The sequence below is a fragment of the Limanda limanda genome, chromosome 18 (assembly GCF_963576545.1).
Source record: "Limanda limanda chromosome 18, fLimLim1.1, whole genome shotgun sequence".
Lineage (NCBI taxonomy): Eukaryota > Metazoa > Chordata > Actinopteri > Pleuronectiformes > Pleuronectidae > Limanda > Limanda limanda.
In genome coordinates this window covers 10,791,377-10,817,662 of record NC_083653.1, presented here as the reverse complement: position 1 = coordinate 10,817,662, position 26,286 = coordinate 10,791,377, and the positions used below count along the sequence as shown (strand labels likewise).

The 26,286-nt window shown below is 41.6% G+C and overlaps 1 protein-coding gene across 3 annotated transcripts in view; it reads left to right on the top strand.

Moving 5' to 3' along the window:
- The window catches only part of LOC133024042 (disheveled-associated activator of morphogenesis 1-like), a 52,024-nt gene that overhangs the window by 4,981 nt on the left and 20,757 nt on the right, over positions 1-26,286 (top strand). For 2 of the 3 annotated variants that reach the window (XM_061090997.1, XM_061090994.1), the window contains exons 2-3: positions 22,363-22,653; positions 25,573-25,662. In XM_061090997.1, coding sequence (XP_060946980.1) covers positions 22,468-22,653; positions 25,573-25,662 — 276 coding nt within the window. In that variant the 5' untranslated portion in view covers positions 22,363-22,467. Of the gene's footprint in view, positions 1-10,776; positions 11,116-22,362; positions 22,654-25,572; positions 25,663-26,286 lie in introns of those variants that run through there. The other variant, XM_061090996.1, reaches the window with a different exon arrangement.

The following is a 26,286-nucleotide window of genomic DNA, read 5'->3' as shown; positions in this document are numbered from 1 at the left end:
GTGATGTGTAGTGGATCCTGTGAGTCTGCAGCCCTGCTTGCCTGCCACAACAATGAGCCTCCGCGACTGTTTGAATTTGCTATTCTTTGTGCAGTGTGCTTCACTTGGGCCAGACAATAGCTTCATTTAGCATCTCCTCTCTGTCGAGGCCTGCTCCGTCACCATGGCACCCCTGCCATGCCACACCCTGCCCCCAGTCTGGCCCCAGCTTTGCACTTGTCCTTGCTGTTGGGACAGCTGGGCTTGGATCGCCATTGTTGGCCGCACCCAAGACCCGACCTCGCACTTTCGAGGATTTGGGTGGCTGGGCTGGAAAACCTCTAAGCGTGTTTCAATTTTCATTTGGTAGAAAAGGTGAGTGCATAAACCATAACTCTCAGATGTTGATGGACATAAGCAGAAAACAATTACAGGGTTTCCAGCATTGTTTTTTAGCAAAGGCCGGAAACAGAACACATAACTAACTAGAATGTGAAATAAAACAAAAACCTTTGGAATAAAAGAAAAGATTTATGATATCACAAATGAAAAAAGCATTATATTCTTGTGGTTATTGTTGCGGGAAAAAACTAACAAGGACCCGCATTGCTTACCAGGTCAACCTGGATCATAGCTGCTGCTGATGTGGTCATTTATCTAGTTTTCTGTTTTTTTACTGAACAGAATATGAACAATGTTATAATTTTGGACTAAAACACATGTAAAACAGTTCATTAACCTTGCTTAGCCTGGTTCGCTCCTGATAAACTGCAACATATAGCTTGAATTGTATATCAGCAGAAGCAAAACAGAAAAACAGCTCTATTCATACTTGCACATTACTTTTCTTCCATCATCTCCTCGGTTGAAACTTGAGGTGATTATTTACGTTGGCCAGTTTAGATACCCACTCAGTGACTGCATGTCCCCTCCCAAGACCGTTGACCCTTGACCTCACTGATTGTTCGGAGGTGAAAGAGCAGTACTCCCTGTTTCCAGCTCGGCCACTCGGTGGTGGCAGATTTTTAATTAATGGGCTTTAGGCTGACAGCTTTCAGACCCTGAGCTGAATAATGGCTCCTTCATGGCAACTCATTCACTCGTAACCCAATTTTATTTGCAATAAAAGATGCATCATAGCTACTAGATAATGTGAACCTAAACTGATGGGAAAAAATGCCACAATTACTGTTTTTATTTGTTGTCATTGCACTTTCTAATCTATAAGAATATATAATCTGATGAGATTGTCAGATTTCAGTTTAAATCTCAAGACGATGGAACATAAACCGTGTTTAGACCTGGTGTTGCAGTGCAGAACTATCGTCAGGGCAGGCTCCCTCCAGAGAAACGAGCCTTGAACTGCAGTCCTCTGGTTCTATATCTAGAACTGGGTGACCTATGAAATTATTTTTTGGGGCCGATCTGAACTTGTTGCTGTAATACCTTGGAGAGCACAGTACAAGCTGTGCTACTTCTGATTCCTGCCAAGTTTCCTTTTTCAGGTTGTTAAAAGAGGTAAAGACGTTGTGACAATGTGATACTTGAAGGAGTAAAGTGCAACCCCGATTGTACTTGCAAATGAAATGACTAGACAGATGGATAAAGTGTCAGCTAATGCTAGAATTAAATGTGACATTATATATCACAAATATAAGTTTATAATTGAAATATCCAATATGACTAGTTGGTATATTGAAAAATTTTATAACAGAACAAGAGGATTCTACTTTTACACCTTATTAAAAGAAATTAGGTTTTTGGACATCCTGGTCTATAAACTAAATGCATTTAAAGAGTGCTTTTCCTAGTTCAGCAGTTTTACAATTGAAAAGCACCACACACTTTTGATAAAGGGAAATGGTCTTTCCTGGTTGATGCCTGTTTTATGGAGTGACATAATTATCCCAGGCTTTTACAGAATCTCATATGACAGAGGTTATAGCTGTACTTGGTGGTTGCTTGGTTTTGTTTCTGACTTAAGTCTTTTAATCACCACATTTTTTCAGCCTGTGTATTTGTTAATTACTAGCCTTGCTTTCCTTTTTTATTTATTCATTTGGCTCAAGAGTGGAGGCAGTTGTTGTTAACAAAGTTGGAAAGTGACTGTTCTCTTGCCAGACCGGGAGAACTGACGCAAACCTCAGGTTGCGACGACAATGAGTATTGAAATTAATCACTGGGGTGCCTCCAGCTATAAGATGTGGAGAGAGTGTGGCTAGCTGCGGTTCAAACAAAGGGAGCATGTGGGTCCTGTCCCGTCTGTGTGTGTATGTGTGTGTGTGTGCAGGGTGGGGGTGGGAGTGGGAGTGGGGGGTGTAGATGTTGGTTTGGGAGGATAGGAAGGGGGGTTTTATGGGCCAGGAGGGATTCATGTTTCAATCCTAGCTCGCCTCTTATTCCCTTTGTCTAGGTCACGTTATTAAAGTCAATTCCCAAAGCAGAGACGCTGGAAATTCTGTATGAGTTTGCAGTTTTACGTGGATCTATGAGCCCTCAATCATATTTTATTTTAAAAGTTGTTGCAGCCGAGGTTGCAGCTCTTTTGTCTGTAAGCGAATTCGGTACACCCATCAGTTCAAGCTCCTACTTGTAGTTGTATTAAAAGCAGGTCGATCACTGTCAGCTGACGCTTGTTCAACATATTAAAGTGAACATTGGCATGCTCACTAACACACCATTTTAATCCTTCAAGACGAGAGTTCTGAACGTTTCCTAAGTTTGTCGTGTCTTATCAGTGCACCTTCAGAATTCATCTCAAAAGAAGGAAGGACAACAGTGTAAGCATCTTGAGCAGACCTCGCCCTTTGATTTCGATCTTCTACACTCAAATATTAAGCTTGTTTTGACGTCTTTTCCTGAGTGTGCAGCTTCTCTAATTCATGACAACACTTTTTAGGAATTCCACAGGGGTATGCGGGATATGCCCTGCATCCTGGTTGACGTCTTCAGTTGGAACAGCTGAGATGCCGGCATGTTTCTTCCTCAGACACAAACCATCGTATGTGTAACAGCCGGCGGAACAAGCAGACAGATATCAGATTCAGCGGCAGACTGTGCCAGAGCACGGCATGCTTTATCCTGCTCTTAAAATGCCGCCCCGCCCTTGGGAAAGCACGCTCAAGTTCTGACAAGTTATCAAGCAGGAGAGCAAGGACAGGAAAATACATTAAGGCCTCTCTTATCCTTGTGTCACTCATGAATTGATGCAACTTTATCAATTCAAAAGTTCATAGCCGCACTGAGGCCACTCGTATGAGTTTCTAGGTTCTTTGGAAATTGATGATGGATGTAGCAGACTGCTTTGATTTGAGATAATCCTCTGAGTAATATATGGAAATGAATGCGTGCCCCGGTTTATCACTTTCACTCTCCGTATCATTTGCATATCTCTTCAGCTCATTCATCATCACGTCATCGGTATTTTTACCATATTAATGTCATTTCCCGTCAACTGAGAGCGGCTAATGTCAGTCACGAACATTCTTATTGAATTGGCAGAATCCGCGTTTGTTTGAAAAAGCACCTTTTTGTTTCTTTGTGGTTTTGTTGTGATTCACATTGTGACTTCTTACAAATTACCTTCATGAAAGCCTCACCGTGAAGAAATGCAGCCGGGTTGGAGTGAAAGTCTTATCTTCATTCCTTCCTGTTACAATGTGAGAAATGTTTTCTGTTTATCTGAAACGTTGTCAATGTAACCACCACATGAGACATCTTCGTTCCCTTGGGCAAGGTTTTAGGTTGCTGCTTCAACCAAAAAACGTTCCCACAGTATAACATATCTGTGTGATAACATTACTGTAGAGAAGCCGTCAAAACAGTCATGCAGTCAGACGAAACCAGCTGCGTCAACAGCTAAATGATCTTTGGGAGGGATTGTATTTCAGCTTTTAGTGGCGACTTTTGTCTAGGTCCAATTTCTTTCTTTTCTCACAGTTATGCAACTTGTTTTAATTTTTACCGGTGTTATGATTTATTGGTGATCCGATAAAACGGCTAGTTCATCTGTCAATTATCTAACCCTTAAAAAAAAGTGTTATTTTAGGCTGTTTCTTTTAAACGGTGATCACGTTATATTGCCATTAAGAGAACCACATCATGTTAGGGTTTGCTTGTTTGCACCAAACGAATCCAAGATGGCAGATTTTAGATAGCATGCTGGCCTTTCCGAAGTCAGGCGTGACATGTTAAGGCTCAACATTAGAAAATTATACGACCATGGGCGGAGTCTTCTCTCACTACTATGCGTTCATTCTGTCTGTATTTTTTTGCGTCTTCTGAAAGGTCATTGATACATACGAAAAAGTCGAAAGGGTGCAGTACCCTTGGAAAACATTGGGAATAGTAGCTAAAAGTTCAATGGGGAGGGAGGAAAAAGTTCTGCCATAGTTGAAATTTCAAACTTTTTGAGGAGAGACTTTGTAAGTTGCTAAGTTAGACCACCACCGTTTACAGCACAGCCACCTCACGGTAGTTTCTTTTTTAAAGAATAGTGAGGCAGAAATAAGGTGCGATATTCCCACTTTGAAGCAGATTATATCCAAAACTAAACAAACAGTAGCAGTGATTCCATGTTGAAGTGTACTGTAACTCTGAACATCATGTTGTTTGTGTCCCAGATGTTTCCCTTGCACACTTGATAGCGCAGATGCCACAGGGCAGAGGCTGTCAGGTTGATTCTGTTAAACAGCAGGTGTCCTTGTTAAGTCCAAACATCTCCTCTCAGCTGCTTCTGTTTTAGTCTCATGTTTTCCTTGCAGTGCTCTGCTCTTGGTTTGAGCTTTCAGCTCATTTTCCAGCATTAATATTTTGTTTTGACTTGTATCTGGTCCCAGGTTATTTCCCCCCTGCTGAGATTATGGCACACTTTGAGATAAGCAGCTTGTAACACTGCCATTCAGCCTTGCAAGATGGCCCTGTACTGCACGCTGGCTTGGCTGGCTTCACCTTAAGACTTTGCGTCTGTGTCAGTCATGCGTCTGGGTGGCCATAAGCCAGTTTTGCATCCATGTTGGCGGTCAAAGATAAGGCCGAGACCTTGGACCTTTTCTCATGGATTTAGTCTGGTGAGCAGACTAGTGTGACATTAGCCGATATGCACTCCATGTGGTATGAAGCAGTCCTCACCCTCCGAGCAGACTGGATACTGATTGGATTATGTTGGATTAATGTTACTCTATTGGATTTGTTTGTTGATTTGTTTATATGCTACCTCTGCTGCCACACTATACATTACACTCCCTCCTCGTTCTTATCTCTCCGTTCTAAAATCCTTAACCACAGATTTCTCGCTTGGCCTACATCTGGAGGGATCAGCAAGTTAAGCCACAGCCTTTTAACCCGCAAATTCTGTCAATCCGTTACAAGCACGTTCACTGCAGCTGCACCCACTCGCCTCATAATATTTTAGCAGCACTGTTATTCACTTCTTCCCGGGACATCTGACTCTATTTGTGTAGTTGAGTAATGCCTTTGCTTTTCAATTGTACATGTTCTAAATGATTAGATAATGATTTGTTTTAGTACATGAGATTAGAGCTGTCATAGGATATATCAACAGTTGAAAATCGCCTGATAACAAGCAAAGAAGGTAATCCAAAACAACATTATATAAGTTTATTTTCAAATGTTTGAAGAAGCTAATCCACTGATGAAAATAAGGAGTTAGGTTGAACTCTCTGGAAAATGCTTGGTTGTGTACCTTGAGTTTAGATTTAAGGACAAAAATGTGTTTTAGCGTCGTGGTAATCAGACTGAAAACAGCCTGTTTGTTAACAGCTATTCAACAAAAACTTGCTGATATGTGAAGCTATAAAAGTCCTAGATTTCATCATGTGAGCACTTTTACTGGAGTACAGGGAACACTGCCTCAGTCTATGTGATCATGTGAGATAATAGAAAACATCATGTGGGTAATTCGACCATGAAATATTACAGGAAAAATGTCTATGTCTAGGTTGTTATTATTATCTCCCTACCAACATGTAGGGTTCCTGGTTCAAAACTCGGGTCTTACAGAGTGGGTCCACATGTCCTTAAGCAAGACACTGAACTCATAATTACTCCCGAAGCGGTGTCATCAGCATGTGAATGCGTGCATGAATGTGTGAATGACACATTCATTCATTCTAAGGTTGCTGGCAGATTAGAAAAGCACAATATAAATGGAGTTAATTTCACAAACACTGTACCTTAGTGAGACTTGTGTGCAGCTCCTTGTTTTCATAGCCGGAGATTACTGGATGTAGAAAGTCGTGCACCCCCTCCTGGGATGGACCTTTCTATTCCAGGAGGGGGTAATTACAAGCTTTCCAGAGGGTGGGTAGAGAGACCAGTTGGACCCTTTTTAATCCTGGAATTTAATTTGTGATCATTAGGGTCTCCAGCAAGGGAAGGGCTGCATGGGAGGAATTTATGGATATAGCCCCACCCTGACTGAAGCATATGCACGGTGTAGCGCTGTCGGCTTCCACCACATGATACAAGCCATAATATAATGTTCCCCCTTCACACATTCCTTCGCAGCAGTTGGAGAAACTGTTTTTTTTTATTTCGGGGCTGTCAGTCATTTTTCAGATCAGAATATGCTTATACTTGGCATGAGGTAGAACTTTCTGTTCATTTTCACAAACTCCTCGAATTGGGATGCTTCAGTTTGCGGCTTTGTGGATTAATTTATTTTTACACGGTTTCTACCCTATGTCCAGTGTGTGTGTCTGGCTTTCGACTGAGCCAGTGCTTCACACATTAAGCAGAAGGCTTAACATTTTTACCACATTATATTTTTCTTTTGTGTATAACCAGAGAAACCCTGTCAACAAGTATGTAATCAAAGCTGAACTTCTCAGGGTCATCTACAATCTGCAGCCAATCAAATTTCCACACTTCCTGGTTTCGCTGTTAACGTATTGTAAAGCTTCAGGAGCTTTCAATGTTAAGTTTAGCTCATACGTGGTCTTTTAAATATAATTTTTAGTCGCAAAATTATTTTGATTCTCCACATTTGTAATCCCTTGTTGTCTTCTGTTTTGTATGTTGTCATCATGTTTTTTGCAAAGTTCATGACCCCTAAACATAAAAGGCAACACCAAAGCAACAGGAAAATATTTTCCCTATTGAAAACCAGATAGAAAAGGGTAAAGTTGAGTTTGTCTGCCCTCACATGCTTAATAATTAACAGAGAAGTTCAGGAAAGTTAGAAAAGCTTCACAGAAACACTGGACTCCAGCTTCTGTCAGAGTAGAGAATGTTTTCCTTACTTTCAAATGTAAAAATTGTCTTTGTATTGGTGATTTATATTTTAACCTGGATATAACTCATAGTTTAAGCCAATTTTCTAGTTGTCTGTCATCTGAAGCCTTCACTGGTGGAGACACCGTCCCCGTGAAAGTCATTATGACCAAAGAAGGACACAATATCATAAATCATCACAGAACAGAAATGCAGGATAATTACACAGTCCATGACAAATGTCACCACCGTCCGTGTCCCTGCATGTACCTGTTGCCCTCGAGGTCACCAAAACAACAGTCCTGACTTGTATTTTCACGGATGGCCCGTCCCACCAGAACAGAAGCCCTCCATGGGAACAGGACCTGTCTGTTATTCCAGCTGCATGACATTCTTTTCAGAGGCAGCTACCCAGGACTGTACAGCTTCCACTGTTATCCATTCATGACTGCACCGGCGTGGCTCGCCACTGATGTCTGTAACACCAATCCTGTTGCGATAAACTGGTTTCCCACAGGCCCAGTCTCTTGGGTCAGGCTACAGAGCACGAAATCTAAGAAGTAATTCAAGGAAAAAAGTTGCAATGCTTCACAAGATTAAGTTTTATATCAATCAGTAATATCGTGACTTGGCATCTGCAAATTGCAGCTGTTGGTTAGATTCTTGCCGTTTATGTAACCTAGAAATCCTGAAAGTGATTTGTACTTACCTCCAACAGCAAGAAACGTGGTCAAGTAATGCATGAATTCAAGGGGATGAAGATAAGCGACATAATGCTATTTACATCTGGGGGATTACCACCAGCTGTTGTGTAAAAAAGTTAGAATCCCCCTTTTAGGTCTGAATTGTGTCTTCTTTTTGGCAGACAGGTTTCAGAGTCTCAAATCGAGTAATTCCATTGTCCCAGTTACCGTCTCAGTTACAGGCCATTGGATACTCTACTCACATTTTTTATTACGCCGATTGGACAAAGCTGTGTTGAGTAACAAAATATACAACAAAAGCTCTATGACGTCTCGTAGCAGTAACACCTGCCTCACTTCTGAAGCCCCAGAAATGAATGACGGAGAGATGACACTTATTTTGTCAACACCTGCAGGGAAACCCGTAGGACCTGAACGAGGTGGGTGACTTCTGTTCTCTTATGAGAGCATGTCTGATTTCTCTCACCTCCTGTATGAACAAAGATGGACCAAACAGTAATTATTATGGATGATACATCTTCAGAAATTACCTCAAAGTTGACTCAACACCCCTCGTAAAACACAAATGTAGAAACACAAGCATGTTTGATGCAAGTATTAGTATCACTGAGCACTGTAAACTCCCCCCCCCCCCACACACACACCAGTTTCCTCATGGGGTAAACAGCAGATAGTGGTTTTAAGATATTTGATTGCGATTTTTGATCTGAACACTATTAATGCTAGCCTGGGTGCCAGACGAACTTAGCCCCGCCCACAACATTTTTTGGTCGGGAAGTTCGGTCTGGAGTCGCTCCATTGGGAAGAAATTATGCTCCGAACACAAGCTGTTCGGACCACTCACATTGTCAGGGCGGGCTGTATACGATGATGGACAGATGATCAACCATAGATATGTGATGTGAGGAGTTACGTAATCAACTACGTCATCAACAGCGCTTGGGTTGACTTTGTTTTCCACAAACATGCCTGCGGCTGGAGAGCTGAGATGTGTAGATGCTGCCATTGAGTCTGTTTTAGAAGACATCGATAGCGCATTAATTTTGAAAGAGGAACAGAGACACGCGATCAAGGCATGGCGATGCAACTCGGCGTGCCTTGATCGCGGTGGACATTATTTTTTCATCGATAAAACTATTGCATGTTCGCTATGTGGCAGGAGGTTTCCCTGAACGAGGTTGCCCTGAACTCAGCACAGTGAGGATGTTAGCATCTGGAGGAAGCAGCCCGGAGCTAGCGTCTGCTGCTAGGCTTCATGTCCGCACACGGACAGTCAGTTCACGGGGAAGGGAACCTGAACAGACCCGGGTCTGGGTGAGGAGTTCCGAAAGTGAGGGCGTGACAACAACCGGACTGAGAGGTCGAGAGCCGTCAAATCGAGCTAGCTCTCAGCGGCTAGCTACTCTGTGAGTACAGCAGTGCTTATTTACAAGTGTAACTATTGAACGGATTCCGTTTAACTGCCACAAGAGTTGTTTATCTTGTAATAAAGATCTCAATGACGAAACACGTTTTTTTTTTTTTTTTATGGTAAGAGAAAGTCTTGACTGTCTGACTTAGTAAATAACTCACAATGTCGCTAAACATACGTCACATACTACGTTGCTCTGATTGATTGTAGGTCTATCCAATTGAGCGAAGAGGCATTTTTTTTCCTGGTTCGTTTGAAACACGCCCCATAATCACAGCCCAATGGAGCAGTATCAGACTCATATTCTGACTAGAATTGAGTATGACAACGTCAGGCTATATCATCACGGATTATTAATGTGTGAAAGAATTTTCTCTATACTCAGAACAAGGATCTTCAGAGAGAGAAAAACAGTTTATTAAAAATGAATTATATAATACTTGCAGTAAATCATAAAGTGGGAAATTATGATTCACTCAAAATTACTTGGAAAACCTATGATATAAACTTGATGGAAATAATTACCTCCACCAAGGACGTTATGTTTTCACCTGCATGTTTGTCTGTTTGTCAGAAGGATTATGCAAATGAATTTTCATGAAATTTGGGAATCGATGGTGCTACTTCTTATCTTCATAAGCTTTGCTGGATGGCTGAGAATCTTTACAGACTTTTTACTTTTCTACATTACTATTTTACAGATGAAATCTTGCAGCAATATACCAAAGAACTTCTGCTGTTGTGTGCATTTCTTCAAGTGAGACATTTACTCATTGAGCTTCATTTACTTTTGTTTATTCCATTTCGAAAAAATGCCATTATGTTGCATCGTAGGAGTGTTTATAGGTTCTGGATGTTGTGAGCCAGTAATTAGCTGCAAAACTGGAGTGAGGCTCCTGCTGTAAATCAAGTGGGAGCGTCTGTTTAGATTAAAATCCTTTGGATATTTTGTCAGACATCTCCTCTTTGCCACAATGTAAGGATGGTTTCGGTTTTGTACTTAATAATATACAGGAGGACTTCAAGGTACATGATTGGATGTAGAGTTACGTGCATGTATCACATGCAGTATTACCTAATTTCCTCATTGTCCCTGTGACACTTTCCATGATTCTCACCACGGTCCCCTCCAAAATCCACATTTACACATTTCATACCTCCAACTTTATTTCCCCTCCTGCAGCTCTCCAAACAAGCCCTCTCCAAACAAACCCTAAACGCGCTGTCTCAAGGCAGCGTAAGGGGGAGGGGGTGAGCTGGGCGGTGGCCACGGCTCGGCTGCATCCTATTAGGACTGGGAGTGTTGAAAAGAGGTGTGGTCTGGAGCCAGTAACATCTGTGCCTGTCCCCTCTGCCCCCACGGCATTCTGCAGAGAAAGGCAGAGAGAAGGAGGTCGAGTGCAGGGAGTGGGACACGCCGAGGAGAAGTCCTTGCCGGCCAGCTGGCTGTTCGCAAGATCTCAAGCAGCAGCTCATGCTGTATGACGAGTTCACCTCTTGTTTGCCCCCCGGCCATCAGACATTTACAGCCTCTGCCAAACTGGGATTTTCCTCTTGGCTGATATTGACAGCCTCTGGGATTCAGGGAGTTCATCAGTCACTCCCACACCCGAATAGACGGCTTTGAACCGGCGTGGATTACCTACCTTGCGCAGGAAATGCTCCGTGGTGCTGCCTGGTGTGTACAAGCATCGTTTTTGCTGTCGACAGTGCAGAAAGCCGGCAGTGAGTTCAGGATATAAAGGGAATGCTCGGAGCGCAGCAGGGGCGAGCTCACTCCTGGACAGGGTAAGAAGAGCTCAATGAATCTTCCTGTTCCACCCTGTAATCAAATGAGTGCGAGGAAAAGGAGTGCAGGAGCCGGCTATCTTCTGACTGGAATGTGTATGTGTGTGATTGTGTGCGTGCGTGTGTGTGTTTGGCGGTCGGATAGCTCAGGGATATCATATCTGAGTGTGTGTCTGTGCAGGAGGAGAGTTAGGGGTTGGTGGTTTGCTTTATCATTCCCCAGGATGCAGGCTCAGGATTCCTCTAGCCAAGACGTAGGTGATTGTGTCATGTCTGTCTAATTAGGAGGTGTCGGTGTGGAAAAACGGTGTTGCTGTGGTAACCATGGGGGAGGAGCTGGTAGGGTGACAGGGGGCTACGACCGAACCCTGGGGCTGATTTTCGTGGTGAGAGTCGAGAGTTGTCATCTGTATATGGGGAATGCCCCGTAATGACAAGGCTTGTGTGTAGATAGAGTGAGTTGGTGGTAGAAGTATGTGTTCACACACACACACACACACAGAGGCTGCAGGCTGCTGTACCTCCCACCAGCTCCTCTCTGTGGTTTGGCGAACACGGCCCCTTATCAGTGTCAAGTGAGTGTGAAAGAGAGAGGATGGCATACTTTTTTCCATTATGACGGGGCGGAGTGCAGATAATCAGGTCAATGAAAAGGAAAGTCACCTTGAGCACAGAGGGGTCCGCTCATTTCCTGTCACTGCCCATCCTTCTCAGGTTCCACTCTCACCTCCTCAGCGTCTCCCCAGGGGCTGTGTATACATTGCACGTAAATACTACATGGGAGGATGATGGTATGAAGGACAGACGGCATACTCTTTGTAATTCTGCTGGATTTCGTGCCGGCTCTGAGTGATGGCCAGCTAGATTTTACCCTGTAATCCTTAATGGTTTTTGTTATTTGTTTTATGTGCGCTGAATTAGAGAGAAAATCCTATTTTCTCCCCTATACACATCCCGAGCAGATTAAAAAGGAGGGTAATGTGCGGTGGAAGGGGCTTCTATTAAATCACCCACCCACCCAGCTTGCACCGGTTACCCACCCATTTGGTTGCCATAGCAACTGAGGACGAGGTAGGGATTTTTTTTTAAGGACAGCCTGCAGCTCAGAGTATCCAGGAAGAGATTACAGCTCGCTCCAAAACCTATTATTGACAATTTGAGAGGTAGTCTGTGCATTTGGGACTAATATTCGTCAGCTGCAGTTCAAATAATGTTTACTGCCCCACCCCCCACCCCCCCCGGCCACACGGAGGGAGGTCGTCATGAAGACTCTGCACCTCATGATGTCTGCAGCTGTAACTTATATCCTTAATGTTGTTAAAAGTGCAGATGTAGCCTAAAGAGCTCATTATATTTGATGATAGTGCTGATTCTCTTCCCTTTCTGCTACTAGTCAAGGCCTTATTGATTCTTTAGTTCAGTAACCCCCCAACCTTTCAGACAAATCTATGCAGCCCTGTCAGCAGAGCTTAAGTGCTCCCTCATTGACCAAACCAATCAGGGCTTAAAATGTGATCAGTTAAATTAATTTTAAACTAATTGCTATTGTTTATATTAAAGAGGATATGTTTTATATTTAGTTAGATTTAGTCCATTTAGCTTTCAAATACAAACCCTCTCAGAAGAACTTTGTTCTTCACATTACTTAAGTTACCTTCTATGGTAAAAGTTTATTAAATTATCCAATGATTAATTTTAAGTCAATTTTTTCATCGCAAATAGATTTTTCTTGATGTCACATTAAGGACAATATATAGCATCTGCTCACTTAATACAAACGTATTGGTTCATTTGATCAGAATCAGAGTTATTTATCCTCAGTCAGTTTACTAACTGCAGTAGATTTGTGTCAGCTAACTCCCAGTCTGGAGAAGCAGGCAGAACAGTAGCTGCATAGAAGCTGAGTCATGTGCTATTGAGGACACGGCCAGAAGCAAGACTGTATTTTAGCCACCAGTATCACTTAAATGTTTGATATATGTAGAGTATATTTACAGCTATATACTGCTATCTGATGGCCTTTTACCTTTGCTATTACATGTGATCAAACAGTACACTTCTGTATTCTTTTCCATCAGCTCACAGTCGATGATCACTGTTTTATGCCACAACCATAGATCAACTGTTTGGGTTGCACAGAGCTAAACTTCCCTTTTGTGAAGATCTGGTAGATTGCCTGTTCTGGTCTTAGTGGCATTTGCCAATAACAGCTGCAGAGAGTTGCACTTAATATGGACAACATGATTACAACTCAGCAGTATATATATTATCCCAACCAGTCAGAAGCAATTATCTTAATGCTATGCTACAACATTAAATGTTGTTGGCTACGGTTGACACAGTAAAACAGTGGCTGTGGGTTTTCGTGATTCCAGCTAGGTTTGACTATAACACACAAATATGATACGGTAACAGCCTACACAATTATGCAATATGATGTATCGAGAGCCAAATAACTTGGAGCACAGGCATCCTCTGATTCAGGAGAGGTCCTGAACTAGTGTTGTAACCAACTCCCACTCAGAGCAGCAGTAGCTCTGTGGGTCTGTGGGCGTGGGCTTCACAGTTCACACATCTGCACCACCAAGAAGCTTGGGCTCTTTCATGGGCTGCAACTTGGCGTCCAATCCACAAAAGTTTCCCCTCTGTCTCTCTCTTTCTTCATCTGCAGAGGTTTTTCTGAACACACTCAGAGGAGGGTCTCCACACTGAACCAATGTTTCTGCCGCTGTCATAATCACTAATTTTTTAAATATGTTTTCTCCTCCACAAAACACTGGAGCTATGACTCAAACTGTTGTTCTGTGACTTAATACCGTGTGTGTCCTTATGTGTATGCATGTAGAAGTTCAGTTGTTGAGAAAATATAGAACAAATTGAAAAGGTTGTTTGATGGGTGGTGAAAATATTCAGAATAAGATGCAAATTTTCTAAGTTGTCTAAAATACGTTTTCTTTTATAACTCTTCAAATAATCAGAACTATCCGTTAATGAATGTTTTAAATGGACACCTTGATGTTTTTTATCTAAACTTAAAGATAAGATAATAAATATTTAGCTGTTGTTGCTATAACCTGCTGCTCATTATTAGAAGGTATCATAAGTACTCCTAATATTTCTAAACTATAAAAAATTTTGGAACATTGCCAACAAAGTAAACCTGGATGAATAATATGAAATCCTGGTGAGGTTGTTGTCGTATGTTCAACAGTTTCTTTCTTTGCCCGAAGTCTAAACTCCACCTGAAGGGTTGACCCGAGGAAGAATGCTAACATGTTGAAGAGTGGGGGGTTGGAGAGTCTATCTGCGGAACCGGTTTGACAACCTTGCCTGTGGAAAGAGCAGCAGCCCTTTAACCTGCTTTTTAATCTCTGTCCTCCCTACATTTCAGCCGCACACTCCCCAGTCGTAAATAGACATTTTTTTTTGCTTGCGCTATTGCCCATTCATGTAAGATTTAAAGGGAAACACTTTTTTTGGGGTGGGTGTGGAACATTGCAACATTTTTAAATAACATTTAGTTTTGTTTTGCTTTCAAATGCAGATAGGTACAAAGTATGGACACCTCTATGGATCAGAGGGGCGTCTGTGCTGTCTGAAACATGCGACTCTATTACGCAACTCATTTTTAAGTTTTAAGGGTGAGCGGCCATTAAGTGGACAATTTCCAGGCTTTTACATCATTGTGGCATCTCTTACGGGAAAAAGAAGACTTGTAAAAAGCTGGAACGTACCACAAATTAGATTCACCCATAATTGAATCTTTCCCAAGCAACACAACAGGGTTACTGACAAACAATGCTGCATTTGCTTAACCCATTGCTTTTTGAAATAATTTAGATGCCTCCGAGACAAAACATGTTACCAGCTGAGATTATCACAGATGGAACCTGTAGTGTCGCGAGATACACAGTCAGTTAGTCAGCTGGTTTCACAGCCTTTATCTTTTCCGGTCTGATGTCCATTTTGACCAGATTATTTCTATCGACTCATGATGACAGATGTAGATGGGATCTAGATACTGAGGCTGTTCTTCAACTAATCAGTCATCATAGGCTGTGACCATGATACTGCTAAAATGAAGTGTGTGAAGACCACGAGGACAACAATTAGATTACCTCTTTGTGACGTGGCTAATGGAGCTCCCTGTTTTCAGCTACAGCAGACACTGCAGTCTTTGTGTGTTAGTAACTGAGCACACAGTTGTATTTAGGCTTGTTGTGCACCATTAAATGTAATGTTGAATGTTACCATTGTGATTACTTGTCTAATTACACGCACATAGACAGAATGTAGGAATTTTGTCCAATGTAGAGTTTGGCTATAATATGAAACACTTTTCATTCTCGACAGTTGTCATGATGATCTGGAAATTAGGCACAGCATTAGTGGAATAGTGGAATATGGGCCAAAAAAAAGAACCCATAACAGTTTTGGGTGGATCCGGACAAAGGGGCAGATCCAGGAGCCTTTTTCACTTTCTTTAATATTGCAACATGTGTAAGGAAGGTCTACTGACTGCCCTTGTAGTTTGATTGATTGTTTTGTCTGTAAAGTTTGACAAAATACCTATCATCGTTTTCAACAGCCCGTGTGGAGATGTTTGTTTTGTCTGCTGCAAAGGACCAGAATGTTTGTTTTGCTTAAAAAATGGCAAATTCTACTCAGTAGTTTTGGACTTGATGAAGTTGAAGTAGTTCACATTAAACTATACAAACTGATCGAATACATGCTTCCTTTGTGCTTGTCTTTGCTGTTATCCCTTTCCTTGCATCGCTGTATGTTAATCCAGTAATCTGAGATGCTCTGCAACAACTCCCTCAACCATGTGACAGTAACGCTCCAGAGGCAATGCCTTTGTCGTATCTTGACACATAATCCTGTAATGCAAATGCACATGAGCGCACGCACTTACACACATCATAGCCAAACAGCTCTGCTGCTGGGACACTGCTGCTTTCACACTGAAGTCAGTTATTATGACGTGTTTCAGCCGTCCGACTGGTCGCAGCTGAGAAGTGATGATCTTAATCTCCTCTTAACCTGCCAGTCAGCATTTCTATCATGGCCCAGTTATTTTCTGATGTGTGTCCAAGTCTGCGTGTGTTTACTCATTGTGTATTCGGGGTTCCATGAATTAATTGGCAGATAGAGCGCTATACATGCTGTCCAGCTGTGCAAGACAATTGGGCACCACTGTGCCATTTGTACCATAGCTAAACCAGAGAAACGTAGACAATTTGAAACACCATATTTAACATGAAAACAACTGCCAAAGTTGTGATTAACATGGGTAATTGATGGATCTGTTCACTGTTAGTTAACAGCTACTTTCAGCAAAGGCATGAGTATACAGATTTGTCTTTCTTGGGAGAAATCTCAGTAATACACGTTCTACAGCTGCAGGGAGTCATCGAGATGTTGTGGTGGCGAACTTATTCTCAGGTCAAAACAGGTTGAGTTTCACAAGTTAAGCAAGCAAATACTGGGCCGCTGATTGATTTTCAGCTGGTCAGATCAGGCTCAGGCCGAGTGTTTTGATTGAGCGACTACCAATAGCCTTCACTGTGGGACTCCTGGGTCTTTTGTTTGCGACTTTTCAAATTGATCCAAAATAAATTACCAAGTGCAGCGTTCAACAATCATGGGGGTTTTCCAAAAGTCCATAAGCCTCTTGAGTGAAGCACACTGCAATCCCCAAACCATGAACCATGACTCCAGTGGCTTTGTTCAACATAAGCACCCTCTTGTGCTGAATCATTTTCCTTTTCGGTCTGTGTGAGAAACACTGTAAAGCCGGGCAGTGGGATAGTGTAAAACTGTGTCGAGGTGCTTTGCATTGAAAGTACTATGATGACATGAACGTCAAATTGCACGTCTGATCCATCCCAAATCCTAAATCAGAAAAGAAGATTAAACTTCTGTGCACCCAATGCCTTTCTGCTCCGCCTATAACACAGCTGCAGCTAAACGCTAAATACCAAAGCAGTCAGTCAACAGTGGTTACATTTATTCTTATTCTACCTAAGCTGAAACATCTCATGACTTTATAGGACTTTCCCTCAGATGTTGACTGAGTATATTCTGTCATCCTGAGCTCGAGAAATTATGAAAAGAGTTTGATAATAACGGTACCATAGCAATTTATCGATTCCAATTTCTAAGAAGAATTTAATTATCTCTCTCCCCACAGAGGTCAGAGGTTAGGGTCGAGCGGCACAGTGTCTTAATTCCCACATTCTCATTCATGGTTTTCTCCATTGCCCTTGGCTCCAGTACTTCTCTGCTCAATTAGAAACATGACTGAACTGTTCGTCTGTATTTTGTCCCGGCCAACATCACAGAACGGCTTGTAATAAAGGCCATTATTAGCTTTAGGTTTCAGAAATTAAAAGTAGAGCCAGAAACTGCTGAGAGATACCAGCTGGTGCAGAAGAAGGTATTTCACACATCTGCTTTCGATACTCCACTGTCCACTCTGTTCTCGCTCCAAGGTTGAATTCTGTTCCAAGTCAGGCACATGTCGGTCTATTAGCATTAGCTTGAAGCTGACCTGCCTGTGTTTACAAATTCAACACAAGGCAATGTATTTATGAGAGCAGTCATTTAACTATACAGTGAAATCATGTTCATGTGGACATGGCTTTTTGAAAAAAGCTGTTTTTTGGTTTAAATCTTAAGATTGATGCCCTGTTTCACATTTTTATTTATTGCTTCATTATTATGAATATTATTGGGCTATTAACCTTCTGAGAATGGAAGTCCCAAAAAAAGATGACCGACTTTAGTTTTTTTTTATTTATACCACAATTTTAGTAATTTTATCATCTCTTATGGTTTATTGACTTACACATCCTTTTAGCCTAGGTTGGACAGAGTTTAGATATATGAAGCTTTTAAAAATACTCCAAGAAATGACAAATACTAATGTAGGCACTGGTAAACATTTTCTACTACTAAATTTAAAGGTTTAAAGACATTTAAACATTTTTTCTTTTACTTGTTTTACAATCTATGGTGAAATACCATTTAGCAAAATAAAAGGAATTGTAAATTCAGAAAGAGAAAGAAAAGAGACCTTGGAACAGCTAGAAGACAACAGCTTGATGAAATGTGGATGTCCGGTGGTCGTTGAATCCGTACTCTGTTCTTTGTAACTCTTCACACATGTTCAGTAACGTGAGCATCTCTCATCTGTGTTTATCTTATGCTCCTCTCAACTTCTGCCTTTTCTCCAGCCGACCTGACAGTTCATGCAGGTCTACGTTGAGAGGTCTGAAGGGCAGCGTACACAGGCTCTCATTCACTTTTACAAACACTGGGATTCTTTTTACAGTCTGGCCTCACGCCAGGTCACCCGCCAAAACCACATGGTCAAGAAAACAACAAGGCTATCCAAGGATAGAAATCTCCTCCAGACAAAGAGCGAAGTGTTTGCGTGAACATGGGTGGGCGGGTTTAATTATTGGATGTGTACGAATAAAGAAGTACAAAAGAATCAGCCTTGTACTGAGAACAGCGGCCTAGTACAAAAGTCATGATGTTTCTCCTCTGCAGTCCAAGAGGGGATTTATGTTAATATAAACATCATTCATCATGATTATGTGGGAAAGAGCAGCTGTTATGTAGCATTTACATGGTTTTGCTGACTTTTAACATTTCGAACATGCCTAATACAAAGATCATTCCTGGAAGTAGCCATCAATTCTGCTGACTTTTACTGTGTCGAGCGATAAGGCCTCACTTTGACAGGTTGAGTTGTACATGAACTGCAGTGCATTGTACTCCGTGTTGCCTCTCTTTAAGAGCAGGTGACCGCGGAAGGTGCTGCTGTATGGCTGTTGTTCAGGGTCACAGGGCTCACCTGGCTATGAGAGGAATGTCCACATGTTCCAACAGGCCCCTGTTATGTTGGCAACCTTGACCGTCTGACAGACAACCTCCGGGGGTTATTGCCGGGAGGTCTCAGGTCTCACAGGTTAACAATTACAGCACCAACACAAAGTCCTCCCATTGAATAGGGATGCACGCTCAAACCGTAAACCCCTTCCCCTGTCTCTTTGCCGCTGCGGTTGGCTTCTTTGCACACCTCCCCACACGACCGAGCCCTGACACATGCAGGTTCCTGTTGCTGGACGGAGACCAGCGCTGTCCCATTCTGGCTCGGGGGTTTATACAAAGTTTACAGCTCGCTTTAGCTAATGGAAAAGATGGGCGGCTTTGTGGACTAATATGGGCAAAGAGGGCTTTGAATCGCTTCTTCCCTTCATACTAGAATAGATGGCGAGCGTGAAGCCAAACGGCTGCTGCTGAGGCCTCTGGTAGTCTATTTGGAAAAGTCAAGGATGTGTCAAAATAAATACACTGTGTGTGTATGTCACGAGTGAACTGCTGTGTATTTTATCCCACGTTTGGCCATTTGCCCTCAGGCACCTTGTCTATGTAGTGCAGTATAAGCTTTTTCATTGACTGGACATTGTATACATAAGTACTTTTGCTGTCTTTGTTTGAAAAAGACTGATTCTTTTAGTGATGAAACAAAAGTGGCAATTGTCAGTTTTGTTTGACAATTTGTCCAGACAATTAACTGGTTTGTTAGCCCCCATGTGTCAGATCAAATGGTGATCATATCGTTTGCCTGGGGATGGCAACTTAAATGATAGCTTTCCGTTCTGTCTCATCTGTTGGTTAGTGTTGATTTATCAGAAGAGGCCAAAACAGATCAAAGAAGTTCTTAGGGTGTCTAAAATTATGAATGAGTTAATAGTTCTAGATTTTCTCGTGGTTTTAAAAATCCCCCAGGGCTGTGACAATTTTGAAAAGTACAGTTGCTGGATAGAGGGAACACAGATGAACCAAAGAAATAGCTAAAATAAGACAGTGATGGCATCAGGTTTTATTTAGGTCGACCACAAAATTTACTTTGTGAGGTTTGACTCTATTTAGACAACGTTGCCACAGGAAATGTCCTCATTTTCCCTTCTAGAGGAACATCATGTAGACGAGGGACGTGACCTGACCAGGTTGGATTTAGAAATGCATCATGTTGCAATATGATGCATTCCTTCTGGGCAAAGCCTCTGTCTTAAAGGAAATCATTGGGAAAGGTCAAATAAGCGTGGTTATGTTCGGTCACAAAGAAAAGACATCCAGAAATTCTTGCAGGTCAGCACAGCCTCTGTGGTTTATGATGCTTGGCGTCACAACGCTGGTCACAGCAGGGATGGCGACTGTAGGGCTGTTTTTGTGACATGCTGACAACAGTGTCCTCGTGGACATCTTTACTCGCCTCACAAGCAGAGAAATCTTGTTTGTGTACTTATTATTCCTGCTTGGAGATGAGCCAACAGGTCGGATAACACTCTCTACAGCTGCCTCCTCTCTATTACAGGATATGTTTGTATGAATCAGTAGTTTGTTGCAAATCAGACCTGCTTTTGTTTTCAGTAGTGAGGTTTGAAGACTGCCTTGTCTCAAAAGCTAAGGTTTCAGGTTTTAGCTTTAGCAGTGAACTAAGCTGGCCGTGTTTGGATTGCTGTAACAAGAGGACCAAATGTTCCACACACAACTCTATCTGATCCCAGGTCAGACTACAATGGGCCTTAGTGGAGCACATACCTCTGGGCCGAACAATCCTATACATTATTATGTAGATTGTATTGAGAAATAAATACACAGAAAGAAGTGGTATAAAATCTAAAATTATTGATTTGTCATAGAACTTGTGAGGATGAGAATAAACCCCTGGATCCGTGTCTTAATCTGCAGTCCCACCTACATTTTTAGAACCCTTCCATAACTAAGGTTCGTGGACGTCCTGGCAAATCTACAGTCATTTACCTGCATTCCAGAAGAATTCGGGCCGCAAAACCTTGTCCCTCGCCTACAGATTCTGCATATTCACATGCAGAATTTGTTTATAGACATTAATGAACCAATAGCAACAAGACATTTCACTCAAAAAGGTTATAGATTGACAATAGAAAACAATAAGCCAGAGGATCAATAGGATTCATAATTTGGGGACCTTGAATGTCTGTGCAACAATTTCTCAACAATCCACATAGATGGTGAAATATTTAATCTGAACCAACGTTATGGAGCAAGCAGCACACTGACATTACCATCCGAGAGCCCCACCCTTATCATGGCTAAAAACAACCCAAAACATACCCTGAAGCATCTGGGAAACCTACATTAATGCCAAGGTTGTTGCTCGGTGGATCTTCATCTGTCACGCCAAAAACTTTCCGTAATGTACTCAACCCTCCTCAGCAATGCTGCTCATTTATGACAGCTGATCTCTATGTTATTTTATCTGTGACTTGGAGGTGGGGCCAAATGTGCAATAGTTCAACAGGATTGCACACATTTCTTGCATTACCAGTTAAATTACAGCTGCTGCAGAACAAACCAAGTGGGAGATCAGGCCTCCAGGAGAGAAAAAGCCTGGCAATGCTGGCTATTAGGCTGATTGAGGGCAGTTTATGGACTCCAAGTGTTGTAAATATAATTTCACAACTTCCAAGCTTTCTTACACGAAACCACTGGGTTCATAGAAGAACTGCTATTGCTCTTTACCCATGATGGGCCAAGCCGGTCTCTAAAACAACAATAAGCCAGACACACCTCTCGCTTCAGCTTTTGTTATAACACCTCCCTAATCATTACTCATTAGGTATTGAGAGTAAAGCTGAACACGAAGCAAAAGGGAGATGAAAAGGTCTGAATACTCTAATCCAGGCAAATTATAGTCTCCATTTCAAACATCACGCCCTCACAGAACACTATTGTGTTAATGATTTAATTAAATCTCACTGATACAGTGCCCTATAGTTTCCCTTCAAAAATGATCACCCTGCATCATTAACCATTACCAGAGGCAGAGGTTCAGGTTGTGTTCAGACGTCATAGCCTTGATGGGATTTGTGTAATCCAGCTGTTAGAAAGTAAATTAGCTGTGGTTAATGACAGAAATGGCCCCATACAGCTTGTTCCCGAGGTGGTTATTGAGAGTTTTCAGATTTTGTCTAAGCGAGTATAAAGTATTGTGCATTGTGTTTCGTAGCATTCAAATTGATTTGTCGTATTTATGGATCCTATTATCTTCCATTGTTTATCTGTGCCTGGGAAAACTCTGCTTCTGTAATTAAATTTTTGTGAATGCCAGTTTAAAATCATAAACTTAAGCGGTGAAGATTTTGGTTTATGTTGCAAACTGATCGTGTCCCTTCCCTGTGTCCACAGTACTCTCTGACGGAGGCCAAACTCTGAGGTGGAGGAGGCTGCAACGAGGCCCTGAGGGAGCCTCCCACCCTCCCTGCCCTTACCAGGTGGAAGCATCGGACAGCCATGGCTCCCCGGAAGCGCGGCGGTGGTGGGCGCGGTGGTCTCTCCTTCATCTTCTGCTGCTTCAACAGCAACGACCACCCGGAGATCACTTACAGGCTGCGGGAGGACTTCGCCCTGCAGTCCATGGAGCCGTCACTGCCAATGCCAGGATATGATGAGCTGGACGGCATGTTCTCCGAGTTGGTGGTAAGAACTACTAAGAAAATAATTGTTTAATTTAGTAAGTTATTTTTAATGTTTTAAACTTGATTTAAAGAACAAAGTACCGATGTGCTAATGAGGATTGTATGTGTAGCTAATGCACAACATAGAGTCACAGAGCTCCATTGTACCAAAATGTATTAAAAACTCATACATTGGTCACACTGTGTCACATGTTTACAACTATGTGACCTTCAGTGTTTTGAACATGGACGTTATAGTTTATTCTCATTCAATCTCATGTGCACTATGCTGCTCACTAGAGTCCCAAGTGTGTATTAATTCATGGCTGAAAAATATACCGGGTAATATTTACCAAAATCGACTGTATCCAGCTGTTATATGAAGTCGTTCAGCCTATTTAAAAAGTGAAGATATCTTTTTTTATATTTTAAAATATCATTATTTTAAACATAGTTGGAAATCGGACTTAACACAGACAGGGAAGTTAACCTGGTAAATATTGAGAGACATACTAACACATCTTTGGGTTTATGTCTTGTTATGACATCGAATTATATAGAATAACACCAAGTTTAAATGAGGGATGCATGTTTAATGGAAAGGATCCAACTTTTCAAAGCTTGATTATCATATCAACATTATCATTATCTGTATATTATGTGTTAATAAAAAGCATTTAATGGTTAGAATATAATTTTAATCCGTTCATTAACATCTGTCTGTGGACTTTGTTGCTAAACTTTTGTAATGGATACATACATTTGAAGGGAGGGTTGATTTGTTACTGAAACACTTTTTCTTTTATCTTATACACTGAGAACAGTAGCCATCAATGAACAAAGTCATTCATTCGGATGATTCGGTTGTTTATTCAAAGTGTATTCTTCTCTTGCTAGCTTTTACAGGAGTGCCAACCTAGTCTTAATCTCAGATACACATAACATATGATAAACCAAACCTGCTGTTGAAATAAAGAGGGAAAGAAGATATCAACATACATATTCAAATACTGACAAACCTTGGACTTGATTTACAAAGGATTTCCAATATTTGTCTTCAACAGACATTTCAACATTTGATCAATCTCTGAAGATTTCTTTGAAATGATCCTGATTAGATGGATATGTGGAGGGATACTTCATCCCTTCAGTGAAATTCAGTAGGCCAGTAGCTCAAACAATTGTAGTTGCAACCCGACAGATATTAGTTTGCATGGTTAAATACACCATCAATTACACAAAATTAAAACGCTGTTACATTCCAAGACATCCACAAATGAGCTGTCACTTCCTCCCAGTCTACTCCACATTGTGGGTAACGGGGCCATGCTGCTATTCTTTCTCTGTCTTATTGTCACTTCCAATTTGTTGTGCTCTCATGTCTCTCCTGGCCCCATTCTCCTCTCCCATGGTTGCCACAGTAATCTAAGCATGACATTTTTGCACATCAATAGACCTCATTCAGGGGCTCTTAATGTCTCGGCCTCCTCCATCTGCTAATTGCTTGTTTTTGTCTACCGCCCTTTTATGGAGACATAATTGAGTAAGTTGAGTGTGACAACAAGGAGGCTTTTCAGTTGCTCTGTTACTGAAAGAAAACAGCCACGTGCTTTTTCTTTTGGCCCAGCGTGAGCCACCATGTGCGTGCATAATTGGAATGGGTTTGCAGGAAAAAGACTAACGTTAGGGACGAGGTTGTGGCCCTCTGCTCGGTTACGATCCAGTAAAGCCGACCTTTAAACTTGAGCTTTACTTCCAAAAACGTGTAAGTCAAGGTTAAGGTCCCCCCCACATCCTGAATTCAGAGCGATAGAGCTGCTCTCACGCACAACCAAAAAGAACTGAGACAATTTGTGACCAAATTAAATTATAAAACAATCTAATAATGCAAAGAAAAACAGATAGATGGACAAATAGTGGGTCAGATGGATGGATAAATGGACAGATGGATGGATGGATAGATAGCTGGAGAGGTTGCTAGATGGATGCATGGATGGATGGGTGGATGGGTGGATGGATGGTTAGATTGAAAGATAAATAGATGCCCATTTCCTCACTCAGTACTTCTGAGTAAGTATGTGTTTCAGCAAACCTCACCCAAGACTATTCCCATGATAAGTAGCTGCCATGAAACATTTAGCAATTTAGCAACAATGTTAATTCAATCTCTATCTGTTACGTAAATGGAAACTAAGAATGAACTAGTGTTTAGACTCTTGTTCGTATCACTTTCCTTGTGTTAAAGCCTCATCATAACTTTAACCATCATTCACATGAAGTTCATTAAGCAATAACTGTCATAAGACAACACAAAAAATTTCAGGCAACTCTTTGTTAAGGTTAGAAATCTACTGGGATCCTTTTGTTGTCCATATCCTAAACCACTCAGTGACATCTCAAATTATCACTAGCTGATATGTTTCAGTTGTCCAGATTCTCTCCCAACAGCCCCCAATGTGTGCCTTAGTGGAAATTTCAGTCGTACATAGAGATGCATGTTGTTTCCAGATGTTTGTTACCACATGTCGAGTCGGCAGACCTTGCCTCTTCTTTCCTCTTCTTTACTCACATGTCTACATCCTGCAGGACATCTGATTTTATTCAGTTATATTGAATTTACAGAGAGCTACCCCATTGATCACGGAAAGATTTAGCATAAACCGATCTCAAACTTGAAACAAAGCTTTGGTTCAACGACTCCTGCCACATGTTTTCTGCTTTTTGAAGAAAATTGATTTATGGAGATATTTCTAAATATGCAACACGATGGTTTGATAGATTGTGAAACTTTGTGAGGTATGTTTTGAGAACGGCGCTCTATTTTTTAAGCAGTGAGTATTATATCGTCCCTTCAGCCCTCAGTAAACGGTAGTGAATATTACATTTTATTTCCTCTTCCTTAACATTTCTCCTCCTTCTCTTCTTCTTTCCCGTTTTGCAGGACGAGCTCGACCTTTCAGAGAAACACAGGGAAGCCATGTTTGCCCTGCCTGCTGAGAAGAAATGGCAAATCTACTGCAGCAAAAAGAAGGTAAAAAAAACACTCCAATGAACATGACATCAAACTCCACCATCAGCCAACACAACTTCTTGCCAACTGGCTGCTTTTCCTGAGTGATAGCCCAACTGACACGTTCATGTAATTTCCTCCCTCACTGATTTGTTGATACCTGAAGCTGTGTGTTTTCTGCAACACACCCAAAAACCCTGCCCCACTGTTTTCAACAGGCCTGAGCATGAGTGTGTTGTCTGCAAAAACTGCATCTGTGGAATGCAGATGATTATTTTTTTTTATCTTTGATGATAGGTCTATCAAAACAGCTTATGAGATGAAAACACACCCTACATTCAAAGACAAATTGCCAATTCTTTTGACAGGAGCGTGTGATATCTATTGGATTCTGCAAAGGTACTAAAGTCGAGCCTTTGCTTTAAAAGTGAGGTTTAATTTGAAGGGTGTAACCTGAAGCAGTTATCCTTTTTGCTGTATAGACTCATACAGTGTCTGTGGACTAGAAAGTTGTTAATGTCTTGCCAGGACCAATTGTAATTCATTGCTTTCTTTCCTTTTAAACAAAAAGAATATGAAAAGATCTAAAGAAGACTGGGCTTATAAAATGGTCAAAAGTAAATGGACTATCTTTACATAGCCCTT